General features: G+C 36.8%; 1 protein-coding gene across 6 annotated transcripts; it reads right to left on the bottom strand.

The window, feature by feature from the left end:
* Positions 1 to 122: 122 nt before the first annotated feature.
* Positions 123 to 14,441, bottom strand: LOC105170988 (ubiquitin C-terminal hydrolase 12). 6 transcript variants are annotated; one of them, XM_088884678.1, is made up of 32 exons: positions 14,244 to 14,441; positions 13,963 to 14,026; positions 13,178 to 13,322; positions 12,922 to 13,079; positions 12,045 to 12,310; positions 11,731 to 11,949; positions 11,538 to 11,646; positions 11,330 to 11,445; positions 11,000 to 11,098; positions 9,694 to 9,803; positions 9,042 to 9,116; positions 8,518 to 8,596; positions 8,258 to 8,407; positions 8,055 to 8,135; positions 7,842 to 7,961; positions 6,560 to 6,682; positions 5,913 to 5,990; positions 5,740 to 5,828; positions 5,487 to 5,595; positions 4,822 to 4,890; positions 4,640 to 4,744; positions 4,245 to 4,351; positions 3,965 to 4,142; positions 3,784 to 3,885; positions 3,598 to 3,669; positions 3,360 to 3,425; positions 2,543 to 2,608; positions 2,051 to 2,137; positions 1,786 to 1,902; positions 1,534 to 1,608; positions 1,338 to 1,424; positions 123 to 693 (listed from the first exon to the last, which is right to left on the bottom strand). In XM_088884678.1, exons 1-32 carry the CDS (start codon positions 14,274 to 14,276, stop codon positions 652 to 654), a joined length of 3,396 nt encoding a protein of 1,131 aa, XP_088740804.1. In that variant the 5' UTR covers positions 14,277 to 14,441; the 3' UTR covers positions 123 to 651. The 6 variants fall into 6 exon arrangements, with proteins under 6 accessions (XP_088740804.1, XP_088740803.1, XP_011090270.1 ...); XM_088884677.1 differs by having other exon boundaries at positions 1,338 to 1,433; positions 14,244 to 14,440; XM_011091968.3 differs by having other exon boundaries at positions 1,338 to 1,433; positions 4,245 to 4,300; positions 14,244 to 14,440.
* Between the last annotated feature and the right edge of the window lie 479 nt (positions 14,442 to 14,920).

Here is a 14,920-nt window from a genome sequence, read left to right as displayed (position 1 = left end):
ACCGTAAAATGATACCTAAGGCTATATCATTGCACAATTACTCCCTATCTTCATTAGTAATAATAGCATATCATCAACACACGTAGAAAAAGGAGTGGTGCAGCAAATACTCAAAACCCAACTTAGATGCGAAAACTCATCAGTCACTCTGATATCAGTCAAAAAGACTCGAGAATACAAGACATCCCCATGAAGCCCCTTTCTCTTTACAATTTCACAGATGAACCCAATTGTTTCGTTTGTAGACCTCAAAATCCTATACAACAAAAGGAAATCTCGACGACCCTTTCTGTAGCAGTTGTATACACAAGCCAAAATTCCTTTAGCAAACCTAATTAACACGAATCATGGTCACAGCAAACCCAGCTTGGACATGTACAACCAAGTTACATGTGAAATATGAACCTTGAATAAGTCCGTACTCAACTGGATCGACCTTTTGCAGTATAAACATCCCACAGAGGGAACCCTTGTATGTACATCAGACAAGCAGAGCTCACCGGAACTAATATTCCTATAGATGTATAATTGAATTCTGACTTGCACCCATGGCCATGAGGTGTTCTCCCAACTTGTGTGCGGAGAGAGAATGCTACCTGCTGATGACTGTCAACAATCAACCATGCAAGAATTGCTGTTGCCGGTACCCTCTCAATTGTATATCTTCACAGCTTTCTCATGCGACGGACGATACTGGAAAAGAATTGGTGATCTCAGATATTAGTGCATCCTACTCATTAACTAAAACAGAAGGACGCATTGTGCTACAGTGTCCACTTTCATTTTCTCGAAAAAAATAAGGCAGCCAGAAGTCATATTATAAGCTAAAGCTTTCATCCAAGGGTTCTAAGAAGCTGCGATCCAACATCCCCTATAGCTCATCACTATACACGAGTTAAGAGACTTATTTTAGGCAAGAAAGCGAAATTACTGCAGACACCTTGCATTTATGTTTGCAGATTACAATGCACATAAAGTATCTCTAGATTAATAAGGAACTAGACATCACCAGCGGTGGGATCATACTCCAAACTAGGATTATCATATTATTATAGCACAGTGAAGGCTGTTCCAAGATGGATACACTCTCGTTCTGGAAGCAAGAAAGGAACACAATTTAGACCACACAGAGTGCAGAATCCACCAGGGATGTTGAGGACCTCCTTTTTGTTGTATTGACATTTCATCATTTAATCTTTTGACATGTCAAACAGCTCAGCCAGAAATGTTTCCAGCATCTTTATACAAGGTTAGTATCAATGAGCAACAGACGCAACTTAGACCACCGAATGAAAACAGGACCAGAAGAATTGGATCAGTACAGGTACAAACACTACCTGATTTGCTCCAATAGACCTTTTCGGGGAGTTATCTGAGTGCTCTAATCCAAGATACTGCTCCCAAGCAACATAAATGCCACTTCTCTGTAGGCTCTAAGATTCATAATCATTAAATAAGGACATTACGAAAAGATGTTAGAGTATGCAAAACAGACGAAAGTGGTTTATTTGTTTTTGTAAGAGAGGGTAAGACCTGGAAATGACTGAACAGAATGTCTGAATCCTGAAGGTAATCAGCTCGACCTTGTGCAACAAAAGCAAATTTCCACTGCCCAGAATAGATGGGAATATGAGAAGTAAAATAGTAGAAGTTACAGAAAATGTGGATAGTTAGCAGTCAACAAGTATCCAGAGAGAGCAAGACATGGTATTTGTAAGCCACTGAAGCCAGTATAATTGAGCAATCACTTAAAGAAATTAATGGAATTCAGTAAGAGCATACAACCTTAGAGAACTCTTCATCTGGAACATGCAACTTCTTCTGTACACGGATCTTCACATGAGCTAAAATCTCATCCTCACGAATGACCATTAAAAATGGTTCTCCAAAGTTTTGAATTTTCTGCCACAAAGTGAAATATCATGGCAAATTGCAAATGGAAAGAGCAAGGAGAAGTGCATTTTTTGGACAGTTTTCCAAGTATAGAACTTCAGCCAGAACAGATGCGCATGTGTGCGAAACTACTGGTTAAGGAAATATCAAATCTTACCATCTGGTTTTGATTTTCCTCATTCATGAAGTGATATACATGAATCAAGAAATCATGTGGACCAAGATTTTTTTCTTCCTCGGGTATCTGCAAAAATAAATTAGCAGGAAATACAGATGTTTATGGTGAAGATGAATAATGCCAACAGAAGCCACTTTCAAAGAGTAAGCGCCACGGCCTATCAATGATACCCCAGTAATAAGGAACACTAGTACAAATAAATTTTCCTAGACACATGCATGGCCCAAAACTTTTAAGCATAGGAGCATGCAAATCAAGACAAACAATGCTGATACCTAACCACTATAAAAGGGAAAAATGCAGCAGCCTATTAAGCATTCTACTAATAAAGCTCGCAATTACCCCATATATTTTCTTTGACCACATGCATGACCAAAAACGGTAAGCACTTACATGGGTGAGTATGTACACACACATACCCCCCACCCACCCACCACCCAAACAATACACACACAGATGGAGAGAGCAAACCTCTTCTGCCCGTAAAGTCCAGTAATTGTCATTTATGCTCTCTATATTTTCACTGGATGGAAATATCTGCAAAAATGCCAAGTCAGTAAGAGAACTTTGAAAGCATTAATTTCCCAATAAATTAAATGCGAATTAGAATGTTACAGCAGTGTATAAAGCAGAAAACAAATTGATGGGCTTTAATTTCCTTTCCCGGTATGGCAAAACTGCTCATCCATTTGGAAAGAAAGTAAACAATTCATCACAAGTGAATCAGACCATAGCAAACCCATAAAGCAAGGACATCATCATCCTGAATCAGAGTAGAGTGTTATGTAGACCAAATTGGATGTAGTCATGCTCGAGACCTCGACAGGTGGCAGGTATGTGGGGCCTTGTTTGCAAAATATTCTGTTATATTCTAATTATGACCACCTCAGGGACATACTGAAAATGTCTAAATGTAAATACCTAAATCATAAATGAACAAATTGATTCTTGAAAGACCCCAAACTATTTTTCATCTTAATCCATATCTCAAATGAAAAGCCACCAGTTTAGTATCTTCATGATTCATGGACAATTTTCCAATTTTATCGAATAATGGGTAAAATTTATTTTTAGTCGATGAACCCCTAAATTGTTATGACCCAAGTCTTCCCAAGTCATGCTATGTGCTCTATGACCCAAATGCCACATTATAGGCACAGATAATGTGAGATTAACCATTTCAATTGTATCATGGGAACTTAAGAAGAGTATATTCATACTCTTTTAGTATCAAGATCAGAGAAGGAAAAAAGAAGAATCAAATATAAAAGAATTTTGAGTGCAATACCTTGTAGATCCTGTGGGTGAATACCTCCAGCAATCTAAGTTCTACATTTGGATGAGATAGCTCGGCCTGTGTAACATGGTGCCACTTAAATCAAAGGAAGCTATGCTAGTGACAAGAGCGCGAAAAATAAGTTAATCCTACATAAAAAAATAAAGACAGACAAAATTCCACTTCTGATGAATGTACCCACTTAATTTCTGAAATAAAATAAACCAATATTATTAGTCCAATAGATCACCTTCATCCTGAGATCACTAAGAACATCCGCTACGGTGCTTTCTTTCGGCAGTCTAATATTATAAATCTCCATCTAGACATTAGAAAGAATGGGAGAAAATATTGTTAAACATTTAAATACCAGAATGCATGTGCGTGAAGCTTATACTAATACGCACAAAGTCCACCTCCAATGTCGCTTACTCACTTCATTGTTTGTGGCATGACGGAAAGCTACTTTTAGTGTTCTTAAACCTTGCAATTCCGGCAGAGGCATATCCAAGATTTCATAGTACAATATATCAGAAGTCTGAACAAATAACAGAGTCAGTTAATGTCCACGTCTTCTACATATGAAGTCTGACTCTCAGCTTTGGGTTATGGCTTACCTGATTGTAATGCAGCAACATGTCAAACAAATTATCTACCCCTCGATACTTTATAGGATTAGGTTTTGGTTGCTGAGAGTATGAGTTGTGTGATGTAAGCCTAATTTTAGAAGGATCATCTACTCCAAGTTGGTGAGCTACCCTTCCAACAACTTCATCATATGTATCAAGCTTCGACCTACATATTGGCAATGCAATTAATGAACAGACTAGTGTGACCAACCAAGATAAAAACTGATAGCTTGCTGTTTCCATAATGTGTTTACTAAATTGCACTTACAGTTGTAAGCAAAATTCATCCTCCTTAGGCTTTTCTAGGGACCGAAAATGAATAACCTGCAACATAATGTCTTCAGGAACAGGAAGACGTACCCAGCAGAACAGAATCTTCCCACACAACAAATAGGAAATATCAAAGTATTACTCGGTAATTTTCAGAAAAACTTAAGAGCATTTGAAAAAACTTCCGTATGCCAGAAAGTTTAAATTAAGCCGGTATTCATTCAGTCCATCACCACAGAAAGATTCACAATACCAAACGACAACCAACACGAGGATGAGAATTTGACAGATGTGGACAAAATTCTATATGTTGAAGTGCAATATACAAGATCCCACAAAGATATGCATAGATGGATACTAAATGACAATTACTCAAGATTTTATGAGAGGTACTTGGAGATTATGCCGGTACTCAAAGAATGATGGAACATCTGGACAGCGACGTCGCTTGCTACCTTGGACTGACTTCTGAAAGCAAACTATGTCGCCATCCTCAAGCTGCAAGAAGTTACAGAAAAGTAATCAAAAATAATTTCTCCACTCACAGCATACGTGTTACAATGATTGAAAAGTACCTGGCTAGATCTAAAGGTAGATCTCTTGTCAATGTGTTCACACATCACAGTCGGCTCAAACTTTATTTCCTGAGAATCAGAGAACAAAAAATATCTTTACCATATAAAATACATGCAAGTTGAAGTTGGACCTACTTAGGAATTGCTTAAAATATAATTCTTCCTATTTAATTGATATTTTACAGCGGCAAAATAGCTAGAATCCAAAGGTTGTAAATGAGTGTCCTAACAACCAGAATGGGAAGACACGAGGGAGATTTTTCATAAGCATTACGAAACCACATAGGTTATATTGGTTTCCTCCTTCTCTTTCTCTCTAGCCCAAAAATCACCACATTTCAGAAAAGGAAAATATATAAATGAGACCCCTAATGCGAGTGCGACTTAGATCAGTCAAGGTGAAAGGTTTGTTAGAACATGACTCTAGCTTGCTATAAAAACTCAAGAAAGACAAAATAATCATCCCTGTTAAAAAGAACGGCAATAAGCCCAGTAAACAGTGACAGCAACATCTTGAATTAAGTGGTAGGTAACATTTAATGGAAAGCTATAAAGGGTGCACAAAGAGCCAGTAAAAAATGGTCCCTGCCAGTATTGTCCTTTTTTTTTTTTTTGTTGTTGGAAGCTCCCTTCCAGTAAATTAGGCATGACATATTGCAACAAACCTCGTAAAGTTCAATTTCTTCATCAGAAGCATATCCTGCCATCTCATTTAGTTTAGTCAAGATATCTGCTGGCTTTCCAGTGCCGTTCACAAAAAGTCGTCCAGCATATCTGGCATGTAATGAAGATCAAATTAAAGCTCAAAGGCATGGTTTACATCTATGCCCTTTATGGATATTTAATTTTCTTCTCTTCTTGGATATGTTTTGATGCCTAGGATCAAACAAAAGCAAAAGAACAAGAACAAGAAAATACCTAAGTTCTTCCTTTTCTGGATCATAAAGCTTGAAGAATAACAAAATATCATCTGTTGTCCTAACAGGGAGAGGAATAGGACGCAGATCCTAAATGACAACATAGAAACTCATTAACACCAGTCATGAACACTCAATGGCACCTCTGCTGCTTGTATTGGAAGATTCTATTACCAGTCCAAGCTCTAATTCTAAGAACAACCTCAGCTCTGCATTCTGAACCTTATTAGATAAATCCCTCAAATATCCAACCTACAACCATGTAAACATTTGAAATGAATCACATGAAATATTAGAATTGTAAATTTTATACTACAGTGCATTGACATATCGAATGCAAATAAAAAACTTTAAGGATGCCTAAGTTTTAGTCAGGAGTTCCTGAGAAAGTAGAAATAAAAGGCCTGGAAGACCATACAGGTCATGAACCGTGCGGTAGTTCTACATGCAAGACATATTAGAACATGAACAAAAATGAATTCCTGGTGCGGGGAGGACATCAGTAACTCCATAATGCAGGTGCAATAGGTCAACAAACAATGTAATGCTCGAATGAAGGCCTAAAACAATCCAGTTAGATAAAAAATATCTTTTTATATTTATGGTTTGAAGCTAATCAACTGATCACACATGATATTGCCAACAAGGAGCTAAAAGAAAATTGAGTTTGCAAAAAGAACAAATAATGCTGTTGATTTCAAGAATAAAGATGGAAGAAAATACAAGATAAGTAGCCAACGTCATACATTAGTTAACATGACAGGGAAGAAATGTTAGGATTTGGCAAGTGATCATATTCATAATGAGCAAAAAGTTCTTACTGTTTGTGATTCCTCAAGGTGTGTCAACGGACGGTTAGGACGGTATGTGTGGTTTTGGCGCTTCGCCCACAGCCAAAAGCGCTGGAACTGGACTGGTACACCAAATTCTTTTGCAACCTCTTCCTGGGGTTAACTTTACAATTAGCTGATATTAAATATTAACAATTACAACAATATTTACAACTGCGATCATGTTACATTGAACACATACTAGGATGTATAATGGCTTGAACTAGAAGAGTAAGCACTTCCTAGAAAACATAGGATTTTACTTGCCATGTAAAAGAAGGAATGACTACACAAAAACAAAAAGCAGCAAAACATATCAAATTCAATTTGACACAATGAAGAAGATGCACTGCGGCAGGCATGACTTATAACATTTCTCATATATACTTTTGAATAGAACAAAAAGTATTAGCAATACGGAAGCATGTATCAATTTTTTTTCTTCTCTTTTCTTCCCTTTGTTAGTTCTGTCAAAACATATGGCTCACCTGGAACATGATGGAAAACAAAACAACTTTCTTTTTTTCTTCAGTTTCTTTCAGGAACTACCAAATAACTTTTGTGCACATGGGCAATAAAAATCCATTCAAAGAAACAGAATCAGCATGAGATGTTCGTATTCGTAATCCTACTCTTAGTGGTTCTAACTTCAGTTGAACTCCTTAAGTTTCTGTCACGATATTATACCTTAAAGGCACAACCTCTGTCATAATGAATTTCCTACCGAAGGCAGAAGTTCCATGGAGCAGTCATTTTTATATCCAAAACTTCCACACATTAATATATCCCGGATGCATGAGGGGCATCTCTTTCTGTTCCAGCTTACTTTCACAATAGATTTTTTGGTCTAGGCCTAGCCTGGCTTGTGTCATTCCAAAAACCGGGGGAAGCACCTCAGTGAACAGCCGTGGGAAGTAACTGGTAGGCATAACAAACTTGAGGCCAAAGCCGCCAAGCCTGATTTACCAAACCCATTGGGATATATATCAAGTGAAAATCAAAAGTCATTTTCAGTATGTCCATACCCTCTTTATGCATACCTATACAACCAATATTAAGTTATGCAAGCAAATATCCACCCAATTGAACAAGTTCATTGCAGTTCACTCAAATATTAGTCCTGTTCATCTCAATCATTTCCAAAGTTTGAGCTTAGTGTATCACAAAGGGTGATTTCTCTGACCACTAGGTTCTTCTCCTATATGAAAGGACACCTACAGCACTACAACCACTAATTGAAAAGAGAAGCTTGTGTTTATCAAGGTTTATATACCTTAAAATTGTTAAATGGCATTAGCTTCTGAACGCGAAAACTCCTAACTTTGTCATGATCCACTAAATCAAAAAATACATCCCTTCCAATCTGCCAAGCAAAATCTTCATCACATGCGACCTGAAAACACCATAAATTCTCTTATAGAAACGCAACCATATGATACCAAAATTGCGAGCATGAAACAATGAAATAAATTATTAAAAAAATTACTTTGACGACTGTGTACAGATGTGCTTCAGCTTTTTCTTTCTTCTTTTGCTCTTTTTCTTCTTGTTCTCTCTTCAACCTCTCCTAGGGTAACATCATAAACTTTAGGAAGGCCAAACATATATATATATATATATCAATAAAAAGAATGACTAGATAGAAACTATGCAAATTTCCAAAATCATAAGCCGATATCAGAATCTAACCCTCAGATGCTCAGCAATATCCTTCTCATCGACATTACACATTATTTTATGCTTGTCGCTTTCACGTATATACACCAGCATATACGCATTTGAGTGCTTTGTAAACCTGAAGGGAGTATTATTGATTCCAGGGTTGGTCTGCATCAAGTGCTGAGGAGACATAAGTGAACAGGTAGAATTGTAGCAATAAATTTAAGAAAGATAAGAAGGCAAAACAAAGCAATCACATCAAGAAAACGAGAATAGTAGGGAAAACCTACTTCTTCTTCACCACCATACAGCTCCTCCAAAGCCTTATTCATGTCTTCTTTTGTCACTCGTTCATCATCAAATTTATACCTGAAACCCACTTAGGATTATTTGCTTTATGCAATTCATGAACGAAATATCCATATGTAGTCCTTCAAACAAACAATTCATGTTTCAGACAAATCACAATATAGCTGGAGAGTTGTAACAATTCAGGGAGGGTGGTATCAGAAAATCATACACAGAGCTCCTGACTATGGAATTCTGTCAGAGGACTAACCCCATAAGACAATAATGACAAGCACATCCAATTTCCCTAGGTTCATATAATTGAATTGGAAATGAGATTCAGTAAAATCAGCAAACAAGTCAGTTATCACAATACTCCAGAATAAAGCCCACCCCGCAGAAACAAGGAAGAGAACGAGTGAGTTAAAGGTGCATCACAGCTAATCAGGCCCATAAAAAATGATCATATAACCAGGTGCCGCTCTTTTATGCTTTAAAGGATGAAGTTTGGTCATAAACTGCTTACCACTGGCTGGAAAGGGTGGGCCTTATAAAGGCATAGTAATGTCCACCATGCACACCACCACTGTGGACCAAGACACTGAAAATATTGTATTTGTCAGAATGAGAAAGAGAAGTTGATAAGATTTGCAGATGCAGTCTCAGAAATATCAAGCTCAGCCTAGAAAGACCAAATTACAACCGCAAACACATTAAAACTGAACAAAGAAGCATTCTGATTCAAATTTGAGCCCAAGGAACCAAGCACAACTTATAACTCATACAGAACATAGATTTTCAAAATATCAACTTAAACATCAGTTTGTTTGATTATAGGAGTGTTCAGCCACAGACAGATCCAGAATTCAGATTCTAGCTACTTAACTTACAAACTTGAGTGAACTCTATATCATATGGAAGGTCCACATAAAGACAATCATTGCAGTTCAAATTGGAAAATATTTCTATGGAGGTGGAAAATATACAGGTCATGGATTTTCTAAACAACCACTGTCTAGATGTAACTGTAAATGAAGGACCTAAGGTTAAAGGAAACATGAACCACATGTCGAAGTAAAGATGCAGCAACCACTTTTGTCCAACCAAAATGGTGAAGCACAAAATTGATGACAACTAAATAGCAGTATAACTAGTAGAAAACCATCATATCATCTGACCTGTGAAGCGTATAAAGGTTGCGCACTCTTCTATCAGCCTCAGGTGACAAGTATTTGCCATTATCTCTATCCAGATCAAGCTGAAGCGGGAACTCATAGCGATCATTTATCTGCATCATCAGAATCAAGATAATGAAATTTATATGCAAGGAATTTAATGAGATAAGACTATAAATGCACCATTAATCACAGATTAAACAGCTATTGAGAGCAAACATGCACAGATACAACAGGTAAAAGGCAGATATCGCAGCTAGATTCTTGAGTGCAGCTCAAGTTTCAGGCGTAAGAGGAACTACTTAGGCTTATATTTCTACTTGATATAATGGTTTGAAGTTATTAGTTGAACAATAAACTCACTTATTCTTCACGTCTCTAATGCCAGACAACAGCACATGTGAATCACAATAACAGTGGGGGTATTTAATCATACCACAACTCACTTCCGAAGACACATATAACCTCTATGTCAGCAAGTGTGACTCATGTCATAGGCTTCAACAGTCAACTAACTTGCTTCACTGTTTTCAAAAAGGGACAGCCTAATTCACCCTTGTACCGATTATCAATCAGTAAGTTACTACTTCCAGCATCCTACAACTAATACGTCACGAACATGATATGTGGCATGGCACAGTTCAAAAAAAATAATGCAACTTCAGGCAGATCATACAATAAAAGGATACCTCAAAATAAAAATAAAGGTTTCTTCACAATAAAAGTGTTATATTAGAGTCTCACCATCTCCAACCACTAGACAAAATTATGATACAGGCCCATATTCAGCACGCACATTATGCTGCAGATGTACTTTTATTAGAGAGAATGAAGGTCGGAAGTCATGTATTTGCCAATAATGCAAGTACTGCGTAAAAAAATGGCAATCCAATTTAGATCATTTCATCCTTTATACTGTGCCTCCTATTATATCTTATCCACATCCAATAACGCTTACCCAAGACAAGGAGTGTGACTGTTGTCAGAACTAATTTTCATCAATTACTTCTTTTCCTATTAGGAAATTACTTGCTTCACTATAGACCAAGTTCTGATCTCAGCACTATGTAAACAACTAGGGGGGGGGGGCAATATTAACATCGTTTTCCTCAATTCGCATGTCCTATTGGCCTTGGGCAACCATGCAGGGAGCTCGCATACTCAAAGAAAAGGTAACATTAAACCTACATATGTTCTTTTTCTCTGTTTTAGTGTTCTAGGTTAATAATGTTGACAGAACATGCAAATAATAAATCTGCAAACTCATAAATTGGAAGAGAACAGAAAGATGATATTCTTAACTGCTGACCTTTACCATAATGTCACGTACGAAGTCATATTCAAACCGCTTTAAGTGAAGCTGAAGAACTGGGGGGAAGTCAACAAACAAGACCCCTTTCTTAGCATCCTGAAATAGGCACACATCAGAGGTGGCTTGGCATAACACATATTTCATGGGTATAATTCCCAGTATAAACAGAAAGACAAGAGTGTGGGGAATCCCAACTCAAAAAAGACACATAATGACAAGCAGAGCATGACTCATTGGACAGTTTTACATTCGATAAGGTTATATTAAAATAAATCAGAGTAGTAACAAGCAATACAATCTTTGTGAAAATCCAGTTAACCTGTGCACCTGTAAACCATACTGTTCAGCATGATATTTGTTATCGCCATCTAGATGTTCAACCTCAACATACTTATCAAAAGAAGCATAGACATCACGACAGCCCTTGACATCAAGCTGAAGATCTGTCATACAGAGGATACAGATTTTCATAGGATGCAAGTATAAAGACAGCTTTCAAGTCAGAGAAAGGACTAAATCTAACACGTTGAAGTACCATAGAATGACTCCTTTCTACTAGATTTGTAGTCCACATTGATGCAGTCAATGTAGTTTATATGATGCCCTTCAAATAACTGCTGTATAGCGCCTTCCACAACAGTTCTCTAATGACAGCACAACAACAGTCAGCAAAGAACAATTACCAAGTGGTAAGTAATTGATAGTAGAACACAACTATATCTATGGACCTTCATCTTTTCTTCAAGCTTTTCACATAGAACTCGATTGAGTTCTTGTACATCATGTTGCAAGAAAGCATCATATGTATCCCATCCAAAAGATTTTGTCAACTCCTTTGTGGCAACACTGTTGTCGCTATATTGAAGCTTGTAGAATAAACTCTGCAGAGCCAGAGGGATACTTGCAGATGGCATATCATTGACATTAGTAGGCATGTGGTATACAACCTGAATATAGAATCAAAGATATAACTCCATTTCTGAAGAAACCTTGATATAAACAACTCAGTTACAGTGAGTCAGTCCCTGATAGAGATCCTAACCTTCCTGAAATAAGGAATATGGTATAGTGTTTGGAGGAGAGAGTTCATATAACAGGTAGCCCCCTGGTTTTTTAACCCCACAAAACCAGTTTCTTTCTTTGAATCATACAACCAGGGATCCATGGCTTTGTAAACTGCAACCTCAGCTTCAACTACACAGGTATCATTAACAAGATAACCCCTGCTTGGATCATAAAGTTCACTAAGTGGCATAAAGGATGTAAAACCCCAATCATTTTCTCGGGCATTGAATTGGTGTTGTGTTTCTGCATGGTCAAAATAGGAAAGAGTTTAGTAGCTGCAAAAAACACAATCCAGTGATGTCTTATCTTTATTTGGATGAAATTGCTATCCAAAACCATGATTTGATGTTCAAATATGCAAATACATGCAGAAGAACCAAACGCCTAGAATACCGTGATTCTTATATAGTTAAATTCAGCATATCATGTAATTTAACCAGTCAGTAATACTAGCTGCTTGGCCCGCTTCCATGGATGTTTAGCTGTACCGCAATTGTGTGAAATAGATCATATAGTGACTTCCAATGTCTATTATGACAAGCAAAGCTAAATGGTAATTTCCACCAATTAGTTGTGACTATAATTCTTCTATCAAGTAATACTATCAATAAGATTCACTAGTTAATATTGACCATCAAAGAGGTATGACATCGACATTTCCTCTATGGACACACAAATAGTTGCTTAGTCTAAATATCAGCAGCAATGCTCAAAATCAAATAGATTCATTTCTTCATCCAATCCATATTAAAATTGAAAAATCACAGGCATAGAAACATTGAAATTGCTTCAGTTGTAAAAGCAAACTTCAATAGTTGGAATCAGTTAGACACAAACTGTAATAGGAGCAGTACCTTTCCTGACTGAATACTTGCTATGGACTTGATTAACAACAGCCAAACTGAAGTGAGCATATCTAGTCCATCCATAAGGTAAAGTAGTAGAATCACCAACATCCAGATACATGGATAAATAATCAGCATTGTTTCCTTTTGGAAAAATAAGAATCCGCCTGACAAACATAAAAAAAATTAAAGGCTACCAGTGCAGTCATAAAAAAGTTGCAAACCATTAACTGATGCTCCCAAGTTGAATCGAATAAAAAGCTACCATTTATAATCACCGAGTTCATATATTCCAGAGTAGAGCTTCTTCACATTCAACCTAGAAAAGTTTTCAACTCTCCAAGTAAACTTTGCAGTTTGAGGATCCTCCTCTGGTTGACTTCCTGCAGTATTACCTGTTGCCTCTGGTGCTATAACAAATAGATGAAAAAGAAAAGAGAGATGAGAGTAATGGAAATAGAAGAAAAAGAGGCAATATTTATCACAATGCAGAGCCTGCAGATTTTGTCCCTATCAAGCTAGTAAAAGTCGAAAAGCATTTTATCCCTACTTGATCTTCAAATTCTTACTTTGCAAAAAAGTATGATAAAGTTACCCAACAACATATATTCATGACCCATTTAAATCTTAGTTCTGGCATTCTGGAGACATAATATAATTTATGATCCCTCATCCAAACAAGATTACCAAAAAGAATAATATTGAATTGTGAATAAACTAAATGTAGATTAGCATGCTGAGAAACATTATTGTACACGTACCAATTCCTCTCCCATTATTTTTGGGTTGATACCATTAGAGGAAAAAAATATTTTTCCTATTGGACCAAACGAGAAAAACTCGGGTTTCCAAAAGTTGCACGGTGACACACACATAAACACGCATGCGCACACTCTCGGACTCAGTATTTTCTTGCCCTAATTCCAGACGAAATCACCAAAATCAACAAGCAAACCAAATTACATATTAGTTCAACATAGTAAATTGACAACCCTCCTGCCCCTTTAAAGAAAGTTAATGGATATCTAAACCAATCCCCAGTTAAGTTACCTTCCATTGGCTGAGGACCTTCCACCAAATCCGATCGTGGAACCAACATGTCCTCATCCTCTTGCTGCCAAAAAAACAACCTTTTACATCAAAAGCTTCAAAACCCATCACTTGATCGCGGACATAAACATATCAAAACTAAACCAAACAACCAATTCAATGTTCTTCAACTCTTCCACAGCCATAGTCAAACACACACATGTGAGTGTTGTGCGCTCAAATTAACACAGTAAACACTTGCAGGTTTTGTGTGTGCATCGCGGATGAATGGATACACGAACCTCATTGGGGGCAGGAGGATCCATCGCAGTCATGTGACTATATTTCTACTCCAATTTATGCTTAAAATTAACCTTAGCTATAGTTAATTTGATGGAATTTTCTCCCTGTGCTAACGCTTTGGGCTTCGGAAGTTGGGGGCGCAGAGGGGGGAAGAAGGTGGTGAGGAAATAACGAAGGTTTGGCAGATTTGTCAAATCAAATGTGGACTTCGATTTTTTGGGGTTAATAATTGCGTTTCTCTCCCCTGACTTTAGTTTTAATTGCATTTTCCTCCCCTATGGTTTAGACTTTTACATTCAATAAAATTTCTATAATCTAAAAAATAAAAAATATATTAAATGTTAAGTAAACCAACCCCTGAAAATTGTAGAATAATATGGTAAAAATTGACCAAATTTTTTGAACGGCTATTATCTTCTTTTCTTTTTACTTGAATTATAACTTGTATTTGCATACGTCATATATCAATTGTGAGTATATAAACGTTCGAATCTGAAAATAAACACGTATTTATTTTTTATAATAATACTATTGTTATTATGAACTATATTAATATTCATTATGTATAAAATTGCTATATTTACTATGTTGTTCGTATTCTAATAATGGAATTTGTTACGTATTTGCTAATTTTCGCTATGATACATCGATACGTGCAACAACAATCGTTAATATT

The sequence above is a fragment of the Sesamum indicum genome, linkage group LG9 (genome assembly GCF_026168435.1).
Source record: "Sesamum indicum cultivar Baizhima isolate 11 linkage group LG9, ASM2616843v1, whole genome shotgun sequence".
In the NCBI taxonomy this organism is placed as follows: domain Eukaryota; kingdom Viridiplantae; phylum Streptophyta; class Magnoliopsida; order Lamiales; family Pedaliaceae; genus Sesamum; species Sesamum indicum.
The sequence above is the reverse complement of the archived record's forward strand: the minus strand, read 5'-3'. Positions and strand labels throughout refer to the sequence as shown.